Below are 27,879 nucleotides of genomic sequence, written 5' to 3'. Positions count from 1 at the left end.
AAGTCAACGCTAAAACCAGTACTGTTTACAGGGATTTCTGAATCAGATTTTGAAACATGTTTCCTGTAAGTCAGTTCCTGAGGGGTTGAACCAAGCTCCCTGTGGCTGGTGGTTTCCACAGGGATCTGCCAACACTCCAGCTAAGGACATCCCGGATTTACGCAGATCTGTTGGGAATGTTGGCATCCCAAGTGGCAGGTGCCTGTGTCACGCCGCCCTGTTAGTGTGGAGCCGGGTCATGCTGGGATTCCCCAGCAACGCACCAGCGTATCCTCGCCAACCACGCCAGGTCAGCCGGACCTAGTGAATGAGTAGAAACGCCCAGCAATCCGAAGGGGAATTGTTAGCACTCTGGAGTAACTGGGAAAATGTAAATGGACCATGAAGTTATTTATTCCTCACTTAATATTCTTAATTAACTTCAGTGTTTCCAAGGGATTTAAATCCATTCAATTAATTTGTGTGGATTTTTTTTTTTTGTTTGTATTATTTGGACCAATTTTAATGAGATTTTAATAACAGTTAAAAGACTTGCTAGCTTTGACAGGTGGCAGAACTTTGCCTCCATCTTTGATGCCTGTCAAAGAGCCTAGGGCAGGTACTCAGTTCCCTGAAAATTCTAGGCAATTGGGCCCCCTGGACACCAACTGAATATGTTAGATTCCTGCACAAGGTGTGTAGGCATTGGGTTCAAGCAGCAGGCTGAATCCAATTGTTTCTGGTCGAATGATTCTCCAAGGAAGGTGCTGAACTAGAATGAACGTATGAAGGTGGATGCTCCATTAGTGCTGCCCTTTGTGACACAATGGGTTATTAGATTTACACCTCTCTTCCTTCACTCTCCCAGACCCTAGAATTACCTCAGTAGAGAATACGTTGCCGAGTGACCAGTTTTACAGTCTGCAAAATTATCTGCTTGATCTATTGTGTAAAATGTCTGTGCATTTTTTTAAACAGGGACGCATGGGTCAGCAAGGTTTAGTGGGATTGCCTGGTTTAACAGTAAGTGAACTTCCTGAAATGTGCTGGTTTAAATTTTCTGTAAGTAGGACATGTGCACTGAATGCAATTGTTGAATAATATGAAGTCAAGTTGAGCACAGATTGTCTGTGCAGTTCCACAAGGCTATTCTGCGGGTTTTCAAAGAGCTATCCACTGATATTGTATGTAATATTTTGCAAGGGAAAGATGGAAATGGTGTAGCTTAGTTTATAGTAACACAGCTCACTTAAATCCAGTCAAAAGCCAACTGATTGAATTTTAAACTGTAGTCAATTGAAAGCAGATCACAAATGTATTTGTTCAATAATCAACTAGTCCCTGGCATCAATTTCATAAAATGGTAGCATTAACAAAGCACAGGAAGAGCTTAGTTCCTCAGTATGAACGTTACCAATAGCCCGTCCCGGTCCAACCACACTGAAGGCACAGCTAAGAAAACTCACCAACCCCTCTGCTTCCTTAGAGGCTAAAGAAATTCGGCATGTTCCCATTGAATCTTACCGATTTTTATTGATGCAACACAGAAAGCATCCTATCTGGGTGCATTGGGGTCGGTATGGTAACTGTCTGCAGAGTTGTGGACACGGCTGAGCACATCACAGCAAACAGTCTCCCCTCTATGGAATCTGTCTGTACTTCTCACTACCTCAGTAAAGCAGCTAACATAACCAAGGATCTCTCATCCTGGATACTCTTCCTTCTCACCCTACCCATTGGACAGAAGATACAAAAGCCTGATTGCATGTACCACCAGGCTCGAGGACAGCTTGTATCCTGCTGTTATCAGACTCATGAATAGATCTCCTGCACAATAAGACTGACTCCTGGTCTCACAATCAACCTCCTTGTTTTGCATTCTATCTTGCAGTACACTTTTTTGGTTGCTTTTACACTTTATTCCGCATTGTTATTTTTAACCCTATTTTAGATCAATGCAATGAGTAATGATTTGACCTGTATAACAGTATGCATGACAAGCTTTCCCCTGTATTGACAATAATAAACCAATAACAATACCAATTTTCCAGTCACGCTCCTGGACAGGAGCTGAATCATGTTATGAAACACTACAGGCAGCTTCACGTCACAGAGATCCTGACTAATCCGCACTGCTGGAGCCACAGAATAATTATGAAATAAAATTCTCCATATGTTCCTCCGGGAGGAGAACATCTCACACCCTCTTGAATTCAAACTGGCAGCGGTGTAGCTCCAGATAACAACGAGACATTCGGACCTCTCTGAATTGTCTTCTCTTGATTTGCTTTTAAGGATGTGAAATTCATGTGGAGCGGTATATTGAATATCTCACACTCTTCCAGATTTAGTTTTCATTTGAAGTCACTTGCCTGGGTGTTATGGAGCAGCAACTGACAGATCTGTGGAGCACTGTTGGCAGAAAGCAGTGTGTAGGTTAATATGTGGACTTGGATTCTGCTCCTGGAAGTCAGAAATAGGCTGTAGGTCATATGACAGCACACATAAGGTCCAACTCCACCACTGCACTAAGCATTAGACCATAACTGTGTTCAGTCTTGCTGGTTGAAGGGGTCAGATGCTTGTCATATTGCTCCCTCAGTTTCAGACAGTATGTGGAGTTGCTGAAACAAAGTTTTCAGGTTAAAGTCTGCAATAAGTAATGGCTTATTTTAAACTCAGAGAGTCACAGAGAATGTCACAAGTCCTTTAAACTGACCACAACCCATCGAGAGTCTCTTGGAAAGTGTCCACACAGGTTGGTAGGGATATGGTGTGATTGCGTTATCATTGGCAGGATTTCAGATGGTGATGATGAGGCATACAGGAGTGAGATAGATCAGCTGGCTGCGTTGTGTCGCATCAGCAACTTTGCACTCAACGTCAGCAAGACCAAGTAACTGATTGTGGACTTCAGGAAGAAGTCGAGGGCGTGTACACCAGTCCTCATTGAGTGATCAGCAGTGGAAAGGGTGAGCAGTTTCAGGTTCCTGGACGTCAACATCACTGAGGATCTATCCTCGGCCCAACATAACGATGCAGTTACAAATAAGGCATGACAGTGACCATATTTTATAAGGAGTTTGGAGAGAATTGGTATGTCACCAAAGACTCTCACAAATTTCTACAGATATGCCATGGAGAGCACTCTTTTCACTGTCTGGTATGGAGAGGCCACTGAACAGGATGGAAGAAGCTGCAAAAAGTTGTAAAACCAGCTTGTTCCATCATGGGCACCAGCCTCCACAGCATCCAGGACACTTTCAAAAGGCAACGTCCCAAAAAGTTGGCATCCATCATTAAGAACCCCATCACTCAGGATGCGCCCTCTTCTCAGTGCTACCGTCGAGGAGGAGATGCACACACTCAACGATTCCGAACACCTTCTTCCCCTCTACCATCAGATTTCTAAATGGACAAAGAACCTATGAACACCACCTCACCACTTTTTTGTTTTTGCTCTTGCTCTCTTTTTGCACTATTTATATTATTTTTTATAAATATTTCTTATTGCAATTTATATTTTTTCTTATTTTTCATATTGTATTTACTGCTGCCACAAATCAAAACATTTCATGACATATACCAGTGATTTTAAACCTGACTCTAATTCTGATCAGTCAAGGCATTGACATCATAGAATCATAGAGCACTACAGCCCAGAAACTGGCCAATCAGCCCATCTGGTCTATGCTAGCCCAATCTTCTGCCAAATTCAATTTATTTGCACCTGAATCATATCTTTCCAAAACCCTTTCATCCATGTACCTATCCAAACTTCTCTTAATGTTATCATTGAATCCAATCGACCATTTCTGCTGGCAGCTTGTACCACACTTGAACCAACTTTAAGTGAAGTTCCCCCTCAAATTCTCCTTGAATAGTTCATCTTACACCCTAAACCTATGTACTCTTGTTTTAGTCTGACACAACTGGAGGAGAAAGAGAATATACTGTATATATTTTATTATTGAGATAGAGTGTGGAATAGGCCCTAGCAGCCCAGGAGCCCCCAATTTAATACCAGCCTACTGACGGCACAATTTACAATGACCAATTAACCTACAACTCTATCATGGCACTAAAATCCTGCACTCACTCTATCTGTACCCCTCATTATTCTGTATACCTCTGTAAGATCTCCCTCCTTTTCCTGCCAGCAGGGAGCCTATTTGATCTATCCCTACAACTCAGTTTCTCGTGTCCTGGCAACACCCATATAAATTGTTTCTGCACTCTTTCACGTTTACTGATATAGGGCGGGTAGGTTCAAGGATCAGAAAGTTATGTTGCAGATTTATGAACCACTGGTTAGGTTGTATCTGGAATATTGCATTCATTTCTGGTTGACAACTGTTCTGGCACCTGACTTCAAATGAAGGATGTCAAGGCTTTGGAGAAGGTGCAGAAATTTACCAGGATGAGAGGGCATGTGCTGTAAGGAGAGTTTGGTCAAACTTGGGTTGTTTTCTCTGCAGTGTCAGAGGGTGGGGTAAAACTTGACAGGAGTTTATGAAATTATGAGCAGCATAGAAAGAGAAGACGTTGGTATCAATACCCCAGAGTCACAAAATCTACCAGAGGGAAGTGTTTTACAGTGAGTGCTGAATGGTGGAATACACTGACAGGGGTGGTGGTGGTAGTGAAGGCATTTTAGAAGCTCTTAGGCAAGCACGTGAATGTACAGATAAGGAGGGATATACACAACATGCATGCAGAAGGGATTAGTTTAATTAGCATTGTTAGCTGAATTGTGGGCTGGGAGGCCTGTTACTGAATTGTACTGTTCTATATTCATTGGTCTAGGAGGCACTGAGTTATACTACACTGAACAGACCATTCGGCCCAAATCATCCATGCTGACCAAAATGTCTACCTGACTTACACCCGGTGTGAAGTATCTTTTCATTTTCATACCTTTGGTTTGCAAATCCTGGTAACATACAGGATTTACACTGTTGCTTCAAATTCCTTTTCAACCAAATATACTCCATTTTATATTTAACAGGAAATCTCAAATCTCCCTATTAGTAATAGCTTGAGTTATTTTCAAGTTTTTATTGTGAGTGTGTCTGAAATGTTACATTGTATATAGTTTGATTCAAAATGTGTTTTAATCTCCACAGGGATTTAAAGGCCAGCAAGGAATACAGGGTCCTGAAGGAAAGTCTGGTACACAGGTTCCCATTCTGTACTTTTAATACAGATTACAACCATTTCATATCCTGTGTAAATGTTACTTGCTATAATGTCTGTTATTGGAGAGAAAAGGCTTACGTTAAATTGTTACGTCTTTGATAGTGATTTCTGAATCTGCTAGTTTTAAAATCGGCAATCTGCAGTGGCGTAGCTGTTAGCGCTGTAATATCATACTGCGCCAAAGTAGCATAGCGTTTAGCACAACACTATTGCAGTTTGGGATGTTCTGGAGTTTGGAGTTCAGTTCTGGCACTGTCTGGAAGGTGTTGGTACGTTCTCCCTCCAGGTGCTTCGGTTTCCTCCTATGACATACTGGTTAGTAGATTAACTAGTATTTGTAAATTGCCCTGTGATTATGCTGGGGTTAAATAGGTGGGTGGTTGGGGGATGTGAGGCTCGTTGGGCCAGAAGGGCTTGTTCACACTGCATCTCTAAGTAAAATAAAAATAGAATGTTTTATTCATCAGCGTAAAGATGCTTCATAAGTGTAAACTATTGCTGGTGGATCAGTATTAATGTTCTATATCTGGTATGGTGATACCCCATCTGCCATGTCTAACAGCTTACTCACTGAAGGTGTCACGTTCTCCTTCGGGTGTAACGAAACGCCGAATTTAACGTCCGGATAAACCACAGTTAATAAGAACCAGATCGCAGTAAGATTAACCATTTACTGTTCACTCTTCACATTAACATATGGTGAAAAAGCGTTGCTCTCACTGTGATTTCTCATGCCTGCAAAACTGCTTGTGCTCAGGTGAGCCTCGTGGAAAGCCCCCACCCTCGCGCTAATTTCAAACCGGTGTTTTCCCACAAGACGCGGCGAAACCGGATGTGACGTCATCGCATGCCGATATATTTTACATGCAATGAATACACTTTAAACACTTCTAATTCTAACTAGAAAATACTATTGAATGAATTACTAAGCGAAAATATTATAAACTAAATAACTGTCGTAAAGACAGCACACTCCCCGCTTGACCTTCGTAAGGTCACAATGAGCAGAGTACGAAACTTAGTCTCTTAATCAGTCATTGGGTAGAAGTAGAATAACTTCTGTAACCGGCCCTTGGTAAATTTTCACATCGCCTTGGTCGGTAGTCTTCAATTCGATCTTCCTGACATGTCCATCCCCGCTAGGGAATGTAGCAGTGATTCTGGCCGTTGGCCAGCTGTTGCGAGCGACTTGCTTGTCCCTGAGCAGGACTAAGTCTTCAACTTGAAGATTCCTTCGGGGTTCTGTCCACTTTTGTCTCTGTTGCAACAAAGGTAGATATTTTTGTCTCCAGCGAGGCCAGAACTGATTTGCCAGAGCCTGGACTTGTCTCCATTGCTTTGTGTACAAATCCTTGTCTGAGAAGTCTCCTGGTGGAGGAGGTGCTCCTGCCTTCTGCGTAAGGAGCGTTGATGGCGAAAGTATAAAGGGGTTTTCTGGGTCAGAAGACACAGGTAGGAATGATTGTGCGTTTATAATGGCTGTGACCTCTGCCATTAGGGTGCACAGTACCTCGTGGGCCAATCGGGTGCGTTGCTGCATCTCAGGTTTCCTTTTCCGGGTTTTCCGTAAGGACGTGAACCGTTTGACTGCCTGCTCTTTGTTATCTGGTGAGCGCTGGCGTGGTTCTCTGATTGGCAATGGGGCAACCCCATTATTTGCTTCATCTCTGAAGACCTTGGTGTCTTTGGGTTTTAAAGAAATGGTATCTTGAGCTGATTGTGCAAGTTTGTTTCCGTGCTCGGTTTGAACGAAAACTGACTGACCTAGCGTCTCGTCGGTTACTTTACGCTTGGTAATGTCTTGTTGTGCTTCTTTAGGGTACACCTTAGTGAGGCAGATCTCGGAACAAGAACGGCTTGACTGAGTTTGACCGCAAACTTCTGTCCAGTTCGAGCTGACAATTGTTGTCCTGGAGTGAACCTCTCCCTCCCCGCCGTCCTGTTGTGGGGGTGAAGGAGCGTTGTCGGTTCTTTCATTCTTGACTTCATCACGGAGCCGTGAGGGTAAATTTCCTTCCTCGTATGGATGTGATGCAATCATGACTCTCTGAGGTTCCTCGTAGCTGGGGAAGTTATCGAATACGTATGGAGAGGGGAGACGAGCCTGCCTGTCTATTTGAGATTGTACATAGTCGCTTGTGCGTTCCAGTCTGGTCCTTTCTAAAGTAGATCTTGCTGCGGTCAGATCACGCGACCCTTCAGCTTCTTCTATGTACTTTGCTTCCGCCATGGCAGCAGCTTCTTCTCTTTCTAGCTGCAGCACTTGCAACTCTGTCGATATTTTTGCCATTTCCAACTGGATTTCGGCTTCTCGGGCAGCCTCTTCTTTCTGGATTTCGGCTTCTCTGGTGGCCAGTTTCATTTTCAAAACTGCTTCTTGTCTGGCGTAATGCAGTCGCACCTTGGCGGCTTCTGCCTTGGCTCTTGCCTGTGCGGACTTACTTGATGTCGTTCTACTGCCCTTGTCGCTGGGCGCCATCGACTTGATCCCGGATCGAGCTGACATTGCAGCACTTGGAACACCTGATAATGCCGCTTTTTCACTGTCACGTTCTCCTTCGGGTGTAACGAAACGCCGAATTTAACGTCCGGATAAACCACAGTTAATAAGAACCAGATCGCAGTAAGATTAACCATTTACTGTTCACTCTTCACATTAACATATGGTGAAAAAGCGTTGCTCTCACTGTGATTTCTCATGCCTGCAAAACTGCTTGTGCTCAGGTGAGCCTCGTGGAAAGCCCCCACCCTCGCGCTAATTTCAAACCGGTGTTTTCCCACAAGACGCGGCGAAACCGGATGTGACGTCATCGCATGCCGATATATTTTACATGCAATGAATACACTTTAAACACTTCTAATTCTAACTAGAAAATACTATTGAATGAATTACTAAGCGAAAATATTATAAACTAAATAACTGTCGTAAAGACAGCACACTCCCCGCTTGACCTTCGTAAGGTCACAATGAGCAGAGTACGAAACTTAGTCTCTTAATCAGTCATTGGGTAGAAGTAGAATAACTTCTGTAACCGGCCCTTGGTAAATTTTCACATCGCCTTGGTCGGTAGTCTTCAATTCGATCTTCCTGACATGTCCATCCCCGCTAGGGAATGTAGCAGTGATTCTGGCCGTTGGCCAGCTGTTGCGAGCGACTTGCTTGTCCCTGAGCAGGACTAAGTCTTCAACTTGAAGATTCCTTCGGGGTTCTGTCCACTTTTGTCTCTGTTGCAACAAAGGTAGATATTTTTGTCTCCAGCGAGGCCAGAACTGATTTGCCAGAGCCTGGACTTGTCTCCATTGCTTTGTGTACAAATCCTTGTCTGAGAAGTCTCCTGGTGGAGGAGGTGCTCCTGCCTTCTGCGTAAGGAGCGTTGATGGCGAAAGTATAAAGGGGTTTTCTGGGTCAGAAGACACAGGTAGGAATGATTGTGCGTTTATAATGGCTGTGACCTCTGCCATTAGGGTGCACAGTACCTCGTGGGCCAATCGGGTGCGTTGCTGCATCTCAGGTTTCCTTTTCCGGGTTTTCCGTAAGGACGTGAACCGTTTGACTGCCTGCTCTTTGTTATCTGGTGAGCGCTGGCGTGGTTCTCTGATTGGCAATGGGGCAACCCCATTATTTGCTTCATCTCTGAAGACCTTGGTGTCTTTGGGTTTTAAAGAAATGGTATCTTGAGCTGATTGTGCAAGTTTGTTTCCGTGCTCGGTTTGAACGAAAACTGACTGACCTAGCGTCTCGTCGGTTACTTTACGCTTGGTAATGTCTTGTTGTGCTTCTTTAGGGTACACCTTAGTGAGGCAGATCTCGGAACAAGAACGGCTTGACTGAGTTTGACCGCAAACTTCTGTCCAGTTCGAGCTGACAATTGTTGTCCTGGAGTGAACCTCTCCCTCCCCGCCGTCCTGTTGTGGGGGTGAAGGAGCGTTGTTGGTTCTTTCATTCTTGACTTCATCACGGAGCCGTGAGGGTAAATTTCCTTCCTCGTATGGATGTGATGCAATCGTGACTCTCTGAGGTTCCTCGTAGCTGGGGAAGTTATCGAATACGTATGGAGAGGGGAGACGAGCCTGCCTGTCTATTTGAGATTGTACATAGTCGCTTGTGCGTTCCAGTCTGGTCCTTTCTAAAGTAGATCTTGCTGCGGTCAGATCACGCGACCCTTCAGCTTCTTCTATGTACTTTGCTTCCGCCATGGCAGCAGCTTCTTCTCTTTCTAGCTGCAGCACTTGCAACTCTGTCGATATTTTTGCCATTTCCAACTGGATTTCGGCTTCTCGGGCAGCCTCTTCTTTCTGGATTTCGGCTTCTCTGGTGGCCAGTTTCATTTTCAAAACTGCTTCTTGTCTGGCGTAATGCAGTCGCACCTTGGCGGCTTCTGCCTTGGCTCTTGCCTGTGCGGACTTACTTGATGTCGTTCTACTGCCCTTGTCGCTGGGCGCCATCGACTTGATCCCGGATCGAGCTGACATTGCAGCACTTGGAACACCTGATAATGCCGCTTTTTCACTGTCACGTTCTCCTTCGGGTGTAACGAAACGCCGAATTTAACGTCCGGATAAACCACAGTTAATAAGAACCAGATCGCAGTAAGATTAACCATTTACTGTTCACTCTTCACATTAACATATGGTGAAAAAGCGTTGCTCTCACTGTGATTTCTCATGCCTGCAAAACTGCTTGTGCTCAGGTGAGCCTCGTGGAAAGCCCCCACCCTCGCGCTAATTTCAAACCGGTGTTTTCCCACAAGACGCGGCGAAACCGGATGTGACGTCATCGCATGCCGATATATTTTACATGCAATGAATACACTTTAAACACTTCTAATTCTAACTAGAAAATACTATTGAATGAATTACTAAGCGAAAATATTATAAACTAAATAACTGTCGTAAAGACAGCACAGAAGGAGTCCCACCAGACCCTGCGGATGAGCTGTTTCTCTCAGCCTGTGTCCTCCTGCCACTGTTGGCCCAGGGTAGCAGTATGGTCCTGCAGCCACACTGTCACTGGACCAGTTGTGGCATGGTTTCACTGAGTGGTGTGAGCGAGGTACTGGCACTAGGCATTTGGAAATGAGGCCCTGTCTACAAACTTCAGACAACTCATACTGCTAAGAAAGTGTAAATGATTTTAAAAGATATAAACAAAAATTAAAAGGACATGAAAATTAAATGCAACAATTATCTGAGGACTGACTGAGACCTGAAAAGATGTGGGAGCTATGTGTGGTGTGAAGCTGAGAGTCCAGATGGGCTTTATCTGGCTCCTTCCATTCAGCAGCCCGTGGAACATTCTAGATTCTCATCAAGAGGTCATTTGTGCCTACAGCTACTCTCCAGCATATTGCTAACTTTTGGTAATCAGTAGCAACCTCAAGCACGTCTGGCCCATATTGCAAAGATCATTGGCGTGTGTTGCAATAATATCACAGTCTAGGTCAGCGATTCACTGGGAATTACAGAGCTCTTGAAGCAGGATGTCTGAACCATCAGTTTTGTTTATCTATCCAACAGTGACCTACCAGGATTGGTTCCTTAATAGGGTGATGGCTGATCTTAGTATAACCCTATTCCTACAGTGCTCTTCACTTCCCTAGTTTATCAAGTATCTGTCCATCTTTGCCTTTAACAATATCCACAGACACTCCTACTGTCTGAGGAAGTGGGCTCAAAACACTCATAGTCCTGCCAGAGAAAGTGTTTTGCCTTGCCTCCTAAACATTAAGAGCATCTGCCTGGTATGGAAGCTGCTAATCTTGACTGCTGGGCACGGCAGAGAGTGGTACGGACAGCCAGCGCATCTGTGGATGTGAACGTCCTTCCACTACAGCAGTGTGTGAGTACAGAAGGCCTGGAAGATCATTGGATACATTAGGCTTATAAATTCACATGTCTGTACACTGCGAAAGAGACATAACGCAAAGATTTTTACTCCCTCATGTTGTGGGATGAATGTAAGATTTAAATAAATAATGTATATGGAAGATCCAACTGTGGAGTTGTACATGGTCTAATAGTGATCCAACTAGCTCATTAAGTTATGCCACCATCTCGTCGCCAATCTCGTCTTCCTAATTTCTCTCTAACCCTGCAAGGCCTTTCATTTTAACAACTTTCCAAAAATCCTTCTCAAACTTTTATCCCACCGTTCCCGTTGATGTTCTTCAGCAGCCTTTTGTGGAATTGCTTCCAAATCTTCTTACAAATAAGGCCAAAATCTTGAAAGATGCTCTTTCAGCATTATGAATCTGATGATCCATGAATCTGCTCCCATTCAAAGTCCACTGTGATGCAATTGATTTCTGTTTGAAGCTTCTGAATTTTATATAACCATATAACAATTACAGCACGGAAACAGGCCACCTCGGCCCTACTAGTCCGTGCCAAACGCTTACTCTCACCTAGTCCCACCAACCTGCACTCAGCACATAACCCTCCATTCCTTTCCTGTCCATATACCTATCCAATTTTACTTTAAATGACAATACCGAACCTGCCTCTATGACTTCCACTGGAAGCTCATTCCACTCAGCTACCACTCTCTGAGTAAAGAAATACCCCCTCATGTTACCCCTAAACTTTTGCCCCCTAAGTCTCAACTCATGTCCTCTTGTTTGAATCTCCCTTACTCTTAATGGAAAAAGCCTATCCACGTCAACTCTATCTATCCCCCTCATAGTTTTAAATACCTCTATCAAGTCCCCCCTCAACCTTCTATGCTCCAAACAATAAAGACCTAACTTGTTCAACCTTTCTCTGTAACTTAGGTACTGAAACCCAGGTAACATTCTAGTAAATCTTTTCTGTACTCTGTCTATTTTGTTGACATCATTCCTATAATTCGGTGACCAGTTTAATGTTGGTTTAATCTTAAATCAATCAGTTCTAGCGAGTGGCAGTTTGAAGCAGATATTTAAGATGAACTCTGAATGTCAGGGAAAATGTTGATCATTGGTGAGAAACCCATCCTGGCCCATCACACAAGTAAATTAATGTAAATATTCTGTTTTTATATTATTTCATAGGGCGAGTCTGGCTCTCCTGGTGAACCTGGGATAAAAGGACCCCAAGTGAGTGTTATATTCATTTCTCAAACCTTTTCTGTACAATTTATTTCAATTCTGAAATTTCCAGGATTATGGATTTCTATTTCATGCTCCTATCTAACTGGCATCCCACACTTTTCTGATATTGGGCAGGTGGTTGAGCTGTGGGTCAATCTTCAGGCAATTCCCCTTTGAGACAGGGTCAGAGGAGGTCTATACTGACTGATGTTGACTGCAGTCCAAAGGCCTCTATGCTTTGTTAGGCGATAACGAATATGCAAGTGTATCCCACAAGTTAATAGATTCACACACCAACAATTACTTAAACTCTGTTGTGGAGGTCTTGAAATAAATTCCATTTTATTTCCAAAGAAAACTACGATTTTTCACAGTCATGGCCAGATCTGTGCTCAAGCTTGGGCATCTCTGTACACAAAGTCCATCAGCAGATTTTTCCAGCATCATGTAATTAAAGGTCAGAAAATAATGGAGTAAATTGCAACAAGCTACTTCTGAGTTGTCTCACATCAGTCCTGAAGGTTAACCAGGAATCAGCCAACCTCAAAGGCCTTACTTCACATAACAGTCAGCGTGCTCTAAAACCCTAAGACATAGTGAAGAAGCCAGTTGTAGTCTCAAGGTAATGAATTCCATTCCTGCCATAAGATGAAAAACATTAAATGCAGGAGTGTGGAGTCTTTCTTAAGGTCATTGCATAACTAGTCGATTCTGGATTCTCCACCATAGGATCCAGTTGTTTTGAAGAGCTATAGGTCAATGCCAGGTCATAGCTAAAACATGCATTTCCATCCACCCATACTAATGTTCTGCCGCCAACGCTACAGGTTTTCCAAACTTAGATAAAAGTTATTGAGTATTCGAACGCATGCTTATTGTATTTCACTGAAATGTCCTTTGTTTTCAGGGTTTTAGAGGGATGAGAGGTGATCGAGGAACAGATGGAGCGACAGGACCTCCTGTAAGGAAACCACCGCACAAAGTGATGGACTTGCTCTGAGTTTGCGATGTAATTTTACATTTGGGCATAGTGCGAACCATACTGAAGAACTCAGTTCATCCAGCACACTCTGGAATTTGGTGCTGTCAGATGTTGTTCTTTAGAATACACCAACCTACTTTTAATTCATTTTCAGTACAGTATCTAGAGGTATAATATATACTTCCAGAGAACCAGGTGGGTTTCAAGAGAGTTTGGGAAAAAGTCCTGGATTAGATTGAGGGGAATGTGGGAAGCATCACCCAGTGAGACAGAGCTTCTGAATAATCAGATGGCAGATTACAGTTTTATTGATAATTGACTGCCATTTAAATTGTTCAGCTTTTAAGTTTCTGACTTCCATCGTACTAGCACTGATTCACTACCTCCAGCTGTGAGTTCTATATTCCTCCCTCATGTCCCTTCTCAGAACAAATCCTTTGAGCGATCATTCAGTGATTTAATTTGACTTGGTGTCCGTTTTGACAGACCATTTAGATGGGTAGTGTACTTTAGAATCATAGAGTCGTGTAGTATGGAAACTGTCCTTTCAACCCGCCACAACCCTGCTGACCTTTCAGTCCATTTGCCTGCATTGGGACCGTACCTTTCTATGCCTTGCCTACTGAGTCACCCACTGCCAAACGGAAACTTGCCTCGTAAGGCTCCTTGAAACCTTCCCCCTCTCACCATAAACCTATGCCCTTTAATATTTGTCAGTTCCATCCTCGACAAACGACCATTATCTACCCGATCTATGTACACCTCTATCATCTTACATACTCCTAATCACATTTATAGAAAACACATTTCATTGCCTGCATTTTTGCCGCGAATTATACAAACATGAGCAAAGTTCAAAGAAAATGTATTATCAAAGTACATAAACAACTCTGAGATTCATTTTCTTGTGGGCATATTCAATAAATCCATAATAGAATAATAACTGTAATAGAATCAATGAAAGACCGCACCAACTTGGGCGTTCAACCAGGGTGCTGAATACAACAAAGTGCAAATACCGAAAGAAAGAAATAATAATAGAAAATAAATAAATAAGCAATTAATATCAAAACATGATAAAGAGCCCTTGAAAATTAGTCCATGGGTTGTGGGAATATTTCAGTGATAGAGCAACTGAGGGTATTCCCTTTGGTTCTAATGCCTGATGATGAGGGGTAATAACTGTTCCTGAACCTGGTGGTGAGAGTCCTGAGGATCCTGCACCTTCTTCCTGATGGTAGCAGTGAAAAGAGAGCATGTCCTGGGTGGTGGGGGTCCTTGATGATGGATGCTGCTTTCCTGCCACAATGCTTCATGTACAAATATAGATGTGCTCACTGGTGGGGAAGACTTTGCTTATGAATTCACTACTTCTTGCAGTTACTTTTTGTAGGATTTTCCATTGCAGACAACGCCTCATGTTCCAGCCTTCATTTTCCAGCTATTGCTGCAAGGAGAATTTTACCCTCTGAGGTTCTCACTCTGAACTTAACTTTCTCTTTTCATGCATTTTATTCAAAGCACTGTAATTCATTCCATTCAGCTTTGTGCTGCTTGTGCATCTTCTGTCCAGTCAGAGTGCACAACACTGCTGGCTGGCAGAGAATCAACATTGTCAGTGGCTGACATCAGTGAAGTGAATCAGTGTATAAAGCTCATTTAGACATGACTGGCTTGATATTCTACTGTGCACACAAAGCTCGAGATAGGGTGGACCCTGAATGTCAAAGCTAGTCCCAAGTGAGGGACGAAGGCCTTCTGAGATGCCAGATAAAAGGCAGACCCCCTTGAGCCAATGCCAAAGGCTATATGGCCCCTCTCTTTATCCAGGTGAGCTTCTGATTGCCCCAGCACCAAGTACCCTTCCCCACACCACTAAGGTCTGCAAATTCCTCAACCACCCCCACTATCTCCCAGCATATCTCATCATGCTCAGAGGCAAACTCCATAGTTAGAACATGAGGCTTTGTGAGGTACCATCAAATCCTAAGGTCTTGCACCAAGTTCGTGTGGCTCCACACTGCCCCTTGCCTACTGTTAATCACATTTTTACAGTCATTGCACTTGCTAGGTTTCCCATTGCTCTATATTTTAATGGCTTCTCTTCACCGATGGTGGCTTCACCCTTGGAGCCCACTCAGGTTAGCCAATAAAAATATCCAACAGTGGTGCTGAATTAATTCAGCTCGAGTTACTTCATTAGCGGTTGTAAATGATTCCGTCCACACTATGATGTATACAGCTGTTTTCACAACAATGTTTATGGAGTAATTTTCACTGCTCTTTACAGGGCCCTCCAGGATGCCCAGGAGCTGATGGAATTACCGGCCGAACAGGAGAAAGAGTAAGCAATCAAACTGGTGCACAGATCTGTCGTAGAGCTGAGGGAAATGCAGATATTGGAGACACTGGGTCCAACCTGAACACAAGAAGCAGTTGTCCCTTGAGCCTGCCCCAACAATAAAGTTAATCATGCCAACTTTCAAACTCTACACTATTTTTCTGTACTTTTTCTTATATTTCCGACAACCGAAGCAACAAGTGATCAACAATATCATTGCAATCAATGACTGAGCCTCTACAACAGTCCAGATCAAGAATCCCAAAGATTCAGAGCACATTGAGTCATATGGCACAGATTGATTAGACAAGACAGACTGTCCTTGATCAGACCCCACTTGGAGTACTGTGCTCAGTTCTGGACGCCTCACTACAGGAAGGATATGCAAACTATAGAAAGAGTGCAGAGGAGATTTACAAGGATGTTGCCTGGATTGGACCGTGTGCCTTATGAGAATAGGTTGAGTGAACTTGGCCTTTTCTCCTTGGAGCGACGGAGTGTGAGAGATGACCTGATAGAAGTGTATAAGATGATGAGAGGCATTGATCATGTGGATAGCCAGAGGCTTTTTCCCAGGGCTGAAATAGCTAACATGAGCAGGCATAGTATTAAGGTGCTTGGATATAGGTACAGAGGGGATGTCAGGGTTAAGTTTTTCACACAGAGAGTGGTGGGTGCTTGGAATGCACTGCCAGTGAAGTTTGTAGAAGTGGACAAATTAGTCTTTTAAGAGACTCTTAGATAGGTATAGGAGCTTAGAAAAATAGAGGGCTATGCGGCAGGGGAATTCTAGGCAGCTTCTAGAGTATGTTACATGGTTGGCACAGCATTGTGGGCCGAAGGGCCTGTAACATGCTGTAGATTTCTATGTTTTATGTCCAGGAAGGCCTATTGTCTCTGCATGCTCTTGCCCTACTGAACTTGTGTCCTCATAGCTCAATTCCACTCTTTCCTCCATGGTTCAGTCCCTTCCTGTCATGCTGGTGTAGCTGGTCCAGATGTCTACGGAAGGTGGAGTTCTTGTTCTTCTCTTGCATCACCTCCTTGGAGCTCTCACGGATGCTGCTGCGAGTTTCTTGAGTTACCTTGGGTTAGCACCTAAGTCCCTCAAGCTTATTGAGTGTTGCCTGGGCACCTTTGGTCTGCGAAGCCACTACGAAAACTCTTCCCACCAGGTTGAGCCTTTTACGTGTGCTCAGACCTAATACTGGCTGTACTCGCTTTCCAGTATTCAGGAGCTGTGCCTTTCAGTGCTGTCCCTTGTGCCTGGAGGTTACTATACAGCCCCCTTTCCTGGTACGTTCTCTCCAGTGTGGCCTGTCACTTCTCACCTCACTGGGTAAATCTTGCTCTTTAATCAGAGTCTTGCAATTATCCATGGATAACAGATTCACTGAGCTCCAGTGTCAAGCTTGAATGGAGTAACTGTCTCATTCACAGTCACTGCAATGATCCATCATGTTTACCAGCACCAGCAGTCTGCAGAGAACCTACAAAGACTTCCACCATTTACTCAGCAACTGTGTGAACCTTTCTCTTGGCAGCCCCAGCTTTGTGACACTTCGCAAAATGGTTCTTCTTCACAGTTATTGCCAGGCTTTCCATAAGCTCGTCTTTGGGATGGACCTACTTCCACATTCGCTGCATTTACTGTTTGAGCCTACCTCTGTTGATTTGGAAAACAGCTTGTGATCTGCCCACTTTCACAGCATGCACTGCTGTTACTGTTCTGTGCAGCACCTTACCTTGCGATTGTGGGGTCACTGCTGCCTCACACATATTCACATTAGATACTTTTCATGGAACAATTTTTCTCTGAGCCCATTATCTGGGATTCCACAAACTATTTTGTCTCTGACTAGTGAGTCTCTCGAACTTCCAAACTCACAGGGTTTGCTCAGAGTGTGAAGTTCAGATTAGTATTGGTCAAAGCTAACACCTTGTTTCTGGTCACAGGAAAATAACTTATCTTTCAAAAATGATGTCATTACTTGGGACAAAATACTCCTCAAACTCTGTCTTTGGTGCCCACTTCAAAGTCTGCCTCATCAATTTAAAAGCTGTTATAGATGTCCCAAGCATCTTTACCAGTTACGTATAGAAAGATATGATGCTCATAATTTTTTTCTTCTAATTAAACTTCAGAAGTTGCTTTCTAATCCTTTGAGGTCTATCGGTTTCTCTTTGTTTTCAATATCTGATAATGGCTTTTGTTCACTGTGAACCTGAGCTTGGCCTTAACTGGCCATTATATTGACCTCATTGTCAAATCCCTGACTTTCCTCCTCTTTGTCAGAAGTCTCTCTTGTGTTGAACTTGTGTGAGGTTCCTTGCACACTGCACTCCAGTTGAAGATTTAACTACCACTTGATTTCTTGTTATCCTCAGCACCCTGTGTGGTGTTGTGTTGACAGGTGTGGTGAGTTTGTCCACTTTATCTTGCTGGATAAGCGCAGTGTCCCCAACTTCTACAGCAGACTCTTGTGCTCCTCTGTGATCGTCTGCAAACAGCTTGTACTTTCCCTTTCGTTCTGCGTCCCGATCTCATACCTACAGTTTTGCTGTGTGTACCACCTTGATATCTGATAACATCCCCCCTCACTTTGCAGTTCTAGACAAGTTTGGCTGGACTTTTTCCTGTTCTGTGCATCTGTACACAGTCACATACTTACTCCAGTCTCTGCCAGTAGTCTCAACAGTGGGTCTGCAATGTTCTGTTCCCCTGGCATGTGTGCGGCTCTGTAGTCATGTACTGTAATTGCAATATCTATGTGCATGCATGGTTTTGATCTTGGGCTGTAAATCATCTCCAAAGGCTTCTGATCTGTTATCAAGTCACAAACTTGATATAAAGATGAAGTCTTTCACAGGCCCATACTAGTGCTGAAGCTTCTCACTCTGTGAGTATTTTCATTCGCAGTCTGTGAGACTATGGCTCACAGAGCAGACAGATACCATTTCTTCATTTTGTTTTTGCATGAGTACTAGCCCCAGTCTAACTGGGCTGGCAACTGCTATTATTTAGTTGGTACATCTTCATCAAAGTAGGCCAGGGTAGCTGCTCTTGCGAGCTCCTCCTTTAGGGCTTTGAATGCTTGTTTCTGTTCTTCTCCGAACTTGAACCGGGTGTCCTTCCTGGTCAATCGTCTGAGTGGTTCTGGCAAAGTTGCAAACTGTGGTATGAATCTGCTGCTGTAGCCAACAAGACTTAGGAAACTTCTCACTTCTGTGACGTTTTGTGGTTCACAAACATCCATTACTGCTCGCACTCTCTGCTCAATTGGTACGATGCCTTTCTGTGACCAGAGAATTTGCATGAAAGGTAGTCTGTCCGTGTTGAACTGACATTTCTTTGGGTTCAGTGTCAGTCCACACTCATTGAGTCTCTTTAAGACTGCATGCGGTCTCTCATAGTGCAGTTTTTGGTTAGGCACACGTATCATCAGATCATCAGATGATGATGTTCTCGACTCCTTCAGTTCCAGCTAACACATTTGTTTTCTCATGCTGGTACTGCTCACCGGCTGATGACACACCAAATATCAGTCTCTTGTACATATACACCCAATTATGCTCAGCAAACGTAGTTATCTCTCTAGATTCTGGGGTTAGTTCTAGCTGGCAATAACCCCATTTCAAGTCTAGTTTGTCAAACACCATCACTCCATTCATGCCCTGTAGTATCTCATCGAGAGTTGGAATGGGATATCTCTCCCATTGCTTCATTTGCGCTTCCCACGTTAAGGCACATTCTGGTGTCCTTGTTAAGTTTCATTAAAATTACCAATGGGTTAACCCATGGATTTGGGCCTTCAACCTTCTCAATACTCTCCACTTTTATTAGCTATTCATTTTTTTTTCTCAACAGCCACCCTTAAGTTGTAAGGTGTGCGTCTGAGTGGCTGGGCCACAGGCTTTACCTCTGGATCAATGTACAGTCAGATCTGCTCAGTGTTCAGCTTTCCTCCTCCCTCAAACACTTTTGGGTACTGCAACTTTTATAAACCTACTGATTCCTGGTTATCTCGACTATACCTCTTCCCACCCTGTCTCCTGTAAAAATGCCATTCCCTGTTCTCAGTTTCTTCGCCTCCACCGCATCTGTTCCCAGGATGTGGCTTTCCATTCCAGGCCTCTCTCCACTGTAGATGCTGAGCTCATCTCAACCATTTATTGAACATCCGTGCTTACTCCACCTCCCCACTACCTTAACATTGACAGAGTTCCTCTTGCCCTTGCCTACCACCTCATGAGCCTCCACATCCAAAACATTATCCTCTGCGACTTCCACAATATCCAAAGGGATCCTACCCCTCCACTTCACTTTCCACAGGGATCACTCTCTCCACGATTCCCTTGTCCATTCATCCCTCGCCGCTAATCTCCCTCCATGCACTTATTTCTGCGAGTGGCCAAGGTGCTACACCTGTCCATTCACCTCCTCCCTCACCTCCATTCAGGGCCACAAACAGTCCATCCAGGTGAGTCAACACTTTGCCTATGAATCTGCCGGGGTCATCTGTTTGTGTCTGGTGCTCTCGATGCAACCACTTCTACATTGGTGAGACCCGCCGTAAATGGGGCGTCTGCTTTGTCGAGCACCCCTGCACCATCCATCACAAGCGTGACTTCCCAGTGACCAAACATTTTAATTCCAATTCCTATTTCCATTCTAGGTGTCAGTTCATGGCTTCCTCCTGTGCCAAAATGAGGCCACCTTCAGCATGGGGGAGCAAAACCTTATTATTCCATCAGTGCACCCATATCGATTTCTCCTTCCGGTGAACAAATTACCACCCCCTCCCTTCTTCGATTCCCCCACTCTGACCATTTACTTCTTCTCACCTGCCTAATGCTTCCTCCTGAGTCCCCTCCTCCTTCCCCTTCTCCCTTGATCCACTCTCCTCTCCTTCCAGATTTTTCCTTCTCAAGCCCTTGACCTTTCACAACCACCTGGCTTTGCCTATCACCTTCCAGCTGCCCTCCTCCACCTCACCCCACCCTTTTATTCTGGCTTCTTCCCCCTTCCTTCTCAGTCCTGAAGAAGGATCTTGGCCCAAAACATTGACTGTTTATTCTTTTTCATACACTCTGCCTGACCTGTTGAGTTCCTCAAGCATCTTATATATGTTGCTTCGGAAATAGGTTGTTTTGTCCGTCCAGTCCATGCCCATTAAAATTCCCAACTAAACTCATCCCATTTGCCCACATTTGGCCCATATCCCTCAAAACCTTTCCTATCGCTATCTGTCCAAGTATCTTTTGAATGTTCTTAATATCTCAGTCTTTACCGTCTCCTCTGCAAGCTCATTCCATGTACTGACCACGCTCTGTGTGGAAAATGTTGCCCTTCGGGTTCCAACTAAATTTCTTTCCTTTTAGGGTAAACATATGCTCAAACTCTCTCCTTAAGTCAGACCCTCCAGTTCCAGCAACATACTCATAAGTCTCTTCGGCACTCTTTTGGGCTTAATGGCGCCTTTCCCGTAGCAGGTTGACCAAAATGGAACCTGATCTTCAAAGTGCAGCCACACCAATGTCTTGCACAACTGCATCATTAAATCCCAGTTTCTATACTCAAGGATATCATGCCAGAAGCCTCCTTCACAGCCCTGTCTATTTGTGATGCCAGGAATGAAGAAGTTTCAGCCACAAATGGCGCAGCCCTTATTTTGAGATTGTAACGCACCCCCCCCCCCCGAGTTCTAGAATTCTAAGCTGGGGGAAACTTCCTCTCTGCATCTATCATGTCAAGATCACCGTGTATTTTGTTGGTTTTACTGAGATCACTATTCATTCTTCCTCGCTGTCGAGCAGAAATCTAGCCTAAACCTATCTATAGGTCAACTGGACAAGTGATTTGGAAGAGGTGTTCCAAGTCATGAACGTTTGAGGTAAAGTGATTACTGGGCCTTGGGATGAGGAGTGGTGCTAATAGATTCGATCTCCTTGGGATGTGTGTGATGAACAACCTGCCATGTGGCAACTTGCTGTGATCCTGGTCATAGTTGCGTTGAGAAGAATGTGTTGATCAAATGTGCTGCACGTGCAGTCAGTTACCACCCAGTGTCATCAAGCTTAAAACATATGTTCATCTATGCTTTGGAGAAGTTTAGGCTTGCTTTTAAAATTTGCCTTGAAAAATATGAAAATAGAGTAAACAACTTTGTGCAATGTCATATAGGTAAATTAACAGGATAGGTACCCAATATGGAAGTAAACAGGGTATTTAATATTCATTGGAAAAGGGAGAAGGACAAGGGCTGAAAAATCTGGGTATGCCACCATCCAGAAGTTGACTTCCAAGCTCCACACTATCCTGACTTGGAAATGCATCACCATCCCTTAACTGTCGCTGAGCCAAAATCCTGGAATTTTCTCCCTAGCAGCATTGTGGGCTGTCTGTTACCTCAAGGGATGTAGTGACTCCAGAAAGCATCTCTCCACCACCTTCTCAAGGACATTTAGGGATGGGAAATTAAATACTGGCTCAGAGTGGGGATCCCACATCCCTTGAATGAATTTTAAAAACGACTTGCAGAAGGAAAGCTACAGTTATAAAGCACGTTTACCCAACATCGCTAAGCAACTTACATAACAATGATTTTGATGTGCCATTAATTATTGCTCTGGACAATAACAAGCTTAGAGCTAGGTCTCACAAACAGTTATGAAGCAAAAGATCTACAAATCTTCTTGTGAGAAGCAGCATGCCGCAAAACAAGTGTGATGTGAATAACAAAAGCATCTTCATAAAGATAACCCTATCCCATATCACAGCGTGTTCCACGAATGATCTGAAACCACTGATCTAAAGGTGATTTCTTATTGTCAAGCAAGTGCCGTGTAAAATTTCAGAATTTATCTTGTTGATGGCTCGAGTCCTTGCTTTGAGTTGAAAAGTTGCATGCCCTCAATTTGGAATTTAGTAAAGTGTAACAACTGAGAGAAGTGAAACTGTAAAATAAAGAATTAATTTGTGAGTGGAAGGTTCATTGATGCTTTATTATTCAATGGCTGCTCTCTGATTTCAGGGTCCCACTGGTAAACCTGGACTCCCGGGACCGCAAGGACCTGTAGGCATGTATGTAAGTGTGAAGCAAGGCTAATACTTGTTGGTAACAATTCATAAATCAAAATATGAATCACATCATTGAATTTAGATTCCCAAAGCAGTATAAATGTGCCTTGTGATATATGAGCTCACCAATCAAATAAGTATTTGGATGCAGGTTCCACAAGCTTAATGATTGTAGTTATAATATGCAGCAAGACTGTGCTGAATCGAAGCTACTGCAGCCCTCACAGATTATGTCAAAGTTGCTGAAATGTTGTATTTATTATTGGTAACCTCAGATAATGTTACTTTCCTGCATGAGTCTTTTCCCTGTAAGCATTTTAATCAGAGTATTAGGAACACAGCAATGTTACAGACAGCTTTCAGGAGTTTCCTCCCGTGCAAAAAGCGAGTCAACGTCTCATCAATGAAAGCTGCTAGCCCTGAGCAAGGGGAGGGCAGAGATCGATGAACTGGGCTGGCCTCCCTTGAAGATGCAAGGAAATGGGGAACTGAGTCCATTTTTTTTCACATTCCAACTTAACCGTGGTGTGGGTTGTAGGTGAAGAATGTGTTATTTGGCAGGTAGAAGGCTACATGTTGTATTTTTATTGCTGCACAGCCCATTCTGTGTCTTTTGGAGGCCTCTGCCACTTTAACTGTTTTTGGCCTCCTTTACTTCCCACTAGTAGAGCAGCAAATAGAGACGGGGATGCATCAGCTTGCAGAGAGGTGCCAGAAAGGCGATTTCATACTTTGACGGCAGAGTTTCAAGGAATTCACCTGTTCCTATTGATCTTCCAAGGGAACTGCTATGTTCAGTCTAGAGAATCACTTCCATCTCTCACATCAGCTGAAAGCTGGTAGTGAAACACTGCTTACCTCAACCTCAAATCCAGTTCAAGTGGAATCAGATGGTGTAACTGAACCCACTAGCCTGCACAAACTTTCAGTTCAAAATCAGAAAGAGTCAAGTCCTGAGCTGATGAACAAGCTGTTTTTATACTCACCCACTTGGAGAGAATTTTTGTGTCTGAGTACGAAACCAGCAATTGCATTGGTTGGGAAGAAGCATTTGCAAAAAAAATTGAAGGAATTCAGCAGAGTTGTGGCATCTTTAACATTCCTCTGAAGCAGTGGAATAGGGGAGGGCAGGAGTTCTGTGTAACAACCTGAAGGGCAAAGTTTGTCCTCAGTCGTGGTAGCACAAGTCTGTGTCAGTGATTATCAATATCCTGTTCCATTGGCATCACTTGATCAGTGAAACTCGAAAATGGCACACAGAATCAAACTCAGATTTATCATCACTGACATGTCATATGAAATTTGCTGCGTTGCAACGCACATACCAGAGTCAAAGAGCGTGAAAGCAGATCCTTCAGTCCACTGAGTCTGCAGTGACCATCAAGCACCAAAAGTGAGACAAAAGGCACACATACACATGGTCTCTCTCTCTCTCTCTCTCTCTCTCTCTCTCTCTCTCTCTCTCTCTCTCTCTCTCTCTCTCTCTCTCTCCTTCTCTCTCTCTCTCTCTCCTTCTCTCTCTCTCTCCTTCTCTCTCTCCTTCTCTCTCTCTCTCTCCTTCTCTCTCTCTCTCTCCTTCTCTCTCTCCTTCTCTCTCCCTCTCTTCCTCTCTCCCTCCTGGGGGAACTCAGCAGGTCAGGCAACATCAATGGATCAATGGGGGAAAATAAACAGTCAACTTTTTGGGCTGAGACCCTTCATCAGGACTGGAGAGGAAGTCGGCTGATTCTGTCTTTGGCCCCTTTCTTTTCTGGGGTCTCATCCTGAAAAGTCGACAGTTTATTGATGCTGCTGGGCCTGCTGAGTTCTCTCTAGCATTTAGTGTGTACTGACCATCAGGTAGCCACTGTGCACCAACCCCACACTTTATTCTCCCAACATCTCCTCCATCAATCCTCGTTGGCCACTGGAGCTGTGACACTGTGACAATTAGCTGCACCAATGTGCTGCTCACCATCCACTGGAGCATATGGTTCCAGCCAGATGCCAAGGGCTAATCTTGAACCCAGTGTCTCCAAGGACATTAATGCACTGGAGTGTTGGCCCCCATTGCTGAGGCTGATAATGGGTTAGTTCACTTCCCATTATGTCGTCTCTACCTCATGTACCAATCTGATGACATCATGTTACATCATTAGAAGAGGTGTCAATTGTAAAGAGCATTTTGATATTAGAAATTACCTTAGGGCCATTAATTGATGAATATTCAGTGAATTAGTTATTGTGTGTAAGAACTGGGCAGGAAGCCTTCAGCAAGGTTAGTAGCTGACAGAATGAACCCACACCCCAAATCACCTTTTTTCCCTTCTCCACCTCCCCAACAATTGAAAGTTGCCAAAGAAGTTTGTAAGACATCTGTGTAGTGTTCAAGGTGTGATTACTTGCATGACAACAGACTGAGATGGAGTACACTCATTTATATAAGCCATGTAATACTCAATGTGAGGGTTGTTACATAATCTGGACTTTGCTCTCTAGAAACTCGGGAGCTTTTGTGCAGAGATGCCTCTCATGAAATTCAATTTGAGAAGCAGGCTCCATGATCGGAGAGATGGATATTGTCAATGGAAGAAATGGGTTTTATGGCAGATTTTCTTTTCTCAGTCACTGCCTGTAAATCTTAAATAGCTATGGTCAGTCAAAACATTTCTGGATAGCCCAACGATTATGGATTAGTTGCCAAGTTTGTGTGTAAGTAGTGGGGTAACTCACATTTCTTTCACATATTGTGTATAGGCAATACAACATTTTCACGGCCAGCTGTAAGCCATTTCTGAAATAAATGTTAATAGACGGAGATTTACCTTGCTATTTCAGGATGTTTGCGCCATAAACCGGTCTGTTCAGTATTTTCTGTAACAGATTCCAATGGGATTTTACTTTTAATCCTGACCTGTACACATAATTGTAAATTTTAATATAATCGCTGGTTATACCTCTGTTTGTTGTCATTAAATGTTATTACCACTTTGTAGCTTCTTTAAAAGGCAGGACTACATTTGAAATGTGGGATTGAAGGTCTGTCTGCTCTCTGCAGGGTTTTCCAGGTCCTTGGGGAGAACGAGGAAGGCCAGGATCAAGAGGAGCGAAGGTATCGTAGCTTTTCTGTTTACATGGACACCTGACTCTTACACCCACTTCCATTGCTGTTCTAACTATCCACCTTCCGACGTGTAACTGAGAATGTCACAACAGTTGTTTGTGCTGCTGACCTTTGGCCACGATGTTTCTGTTTTCACCTTTATAGTTCTTCCTGATTCTTTCTCCATTGCACCCTCAGTGGGCTGAGACATACACCTGTGGTGGCAGTCTACTCCTGAACAACCAAGGGCCTTCAAACGAACCATCGCACACAAAATGCTGGAGGAGCTCAGCAGGCCATTCAGCATCTGTGGAAATAAGTAAAGTTGACATTTTGGGCTGAAACCCCTTGGATGGACTGGAGTGAAAAAGCTGAGGAGTTGATTTGAAAGGTGGGGGGGGGGGAGGGGAGAAAGAGAAACAGCAGGTGATAGGTAAAACCTAGAGGTGGAGATGAAATAATGATCAGGGAAGTTGGTTGGTGAAAAAGACAGAAGGCCATGGAAGAAAGAAAAAAGCAGAGGACCAGAGGGAGGCGATGGATGGGCAAGGAGATAAGGTGAGAGAGGGAAAAGGGGATAGGGAATTGTGAGGGGGGTGGGGGGAGGTATTACCGGAAATTTGAGAAATCGATGTTCATGCTGTCAAGTTGGAGGCTACCCAAACAGAACATAAGGTGTTGTTCCTCTGACCTAAGTGTGGCCTCATCATGACTGTGGATGGACATATTGGAATTGGAATGGGAAGTGGAATTAAAATGAGTGGCCACTGGCAGATCCCGTTAGTTCTGACAGATGGAGCATAGATGCTCGGCGAAGTGGTCTCCCAGTCTACACGGGTCTCGCCGATGTACAGGAGGCCACACTGGGAGCACTGAATACAGTAAATGACCCCAACAGACTCACAGGTGAAGTGTCGCCTCACCTGGAAGGACTGTTTGGGACCCTGAATGGTAGTGAGGGAGGAGGTGTAGGGGCAGGTGTAGCACTTGTTCTGCTTGCAAGGATAATTGCCAGGAAGGAGATCAGTGGGGAGGGATGAATGGACAAGGGAGTCACATAGGGAGTGATCCCTGCAGAAAGCAGAAAGTGAGGGGACGGGGGGAAATGGGCTTGGTGGTGTAATCCATTTGGAGGTGGCGCAAGTTTTAGAAAATTATGTGCTGGATGCAGAGACTGGTGGGATGGTAGGTGAGGAGAAGAGGAACCCTACCCCTGGTAGGGTGGGTGGGAGGATGGGGTAAGAGCAGAAGTGTGTGAAATGGATGAGATGCAGTTGAGGGTAGTGTTGATGGTGGAGGAAGGGAAGCCCCTTTCTTTGAAAAAGGAGGACACCTCCTTCATTCTGGAATGAAAAGCCTCAGCCTGAGAGCAGATGTGGTGGAGACAGAGGAATTGAGAGAAGGGTACGGCATCTTTACAAGTAGCAGGGTGGGACAACGTGCAGTCCAGGTAGCTATGAGAGTCCGTTGGTTTGTAACGGACATCGGTGGATGAGCTGTCTCAGACTTAGAGACAGTGAGATCGAGAAAGGAAAGGGAGGTGTCGGAAATGGACCAGGTGAATTTGAGGGCAGGGTGGTAGGTGGAGGCAATGTGGATGAAAGAAAATCCTTGAAGTCTGCAATTGGACAATGTGCAGTACTGCCTACTCCCTATCAGAACAGTTAAAGCGCTGGCAATAAAGATACATTATCTCTGTCACACTGGCATCTACATAGGCATCCTAGTACAATACGAATGGATTCTTGACCAAACAATCTCTCCATTATGGCCCTGCACTTTATTATCTGCTTGCCCTGCTCTTTGTTCTCCATTCTGTTATTGTTTTCCCTTGCATTATCTCAGTGCACTGATGTAACAAAATTATTTATGTGGGTGGCAATTTATGTGAAATACAAAGTTTTCACTGTACCTTGCTTCACGTGACGATAGTAAACCAATTTATCAATATTCATCTACGTACAACACTTATATGCTCAATATTTCATTCCATGACCTCTGACCTCATTGTGTAGCAGCCAGTCGTCTCAAGTGATATCTGAAATTCTGTTTTTCTATGGTGACAATGCATTTCAAGTGCAAAGCTGTTGCTCCTTACGGATCTGGAAAAGCGAAGGGCATTGTGTTTGATATGAATGCTTGCATCAG

The 27,879-nt window shown here is 44.0% G+C and overlaps 1 protein-coding gene across 1 annotated transcript in view; it reads left to right on the top strand.

Annotated features, from left to right (window-relative positions):
* The window catches only part of LOC132407258 (collagen alpha-1(V) chain-like), a 202,960-nt gene that overhangs the window by 76,638 nt on the left and 98,443 nt on the right, over positions 1–27,879 (top strand). The window contains exons 19-25 of the mRNA XM_059993518.1: positions 958–1,002; positions 5,106–5,159; positions 12,207–12,251; positions 13,153–13,206; positions 15,518–15,571; positions 22,603–22,656; positions 25,687–25,740. Of these exons, the coding sequence (XP_059849501.1) occupies positions 958–1,002; positions 5,106–5,159; positions 12,207–12,251; positions 13,153–13,206; positions 15,518–15,571; positions 22,603–22,656; positions 25,687–25,740 (360 nt within the window). The remainder of the gene's footprint in view (positions 1–957; positions 1,003–5,105; positions 5,160–12,206; positions 12,252–13,152; positions 13,207–15,517; positions 15,572–22,602; positions 22,657–25,686; positions 25,741–27,879) is intronic.

Source organism: Hypanus sabinus, chromosome 18 (assembly GCF_030144855.1).
Source record: "Hypanus sabinus isolate sHypSab1 chromosome 18, sHypSab1.hap1, whole genome shotgun sequence".
In the NCBI taxonomy this organism is placed as follows: Eukaryota; Metazoa; Chordata; class Chondrichthyes; order Myliobatiformes; family Dasyatidae; genus Hypanus; species Hypanus sabinus.
This window is presented reverse-complemented; position numbering and strand designations above follow the sequence as displayed.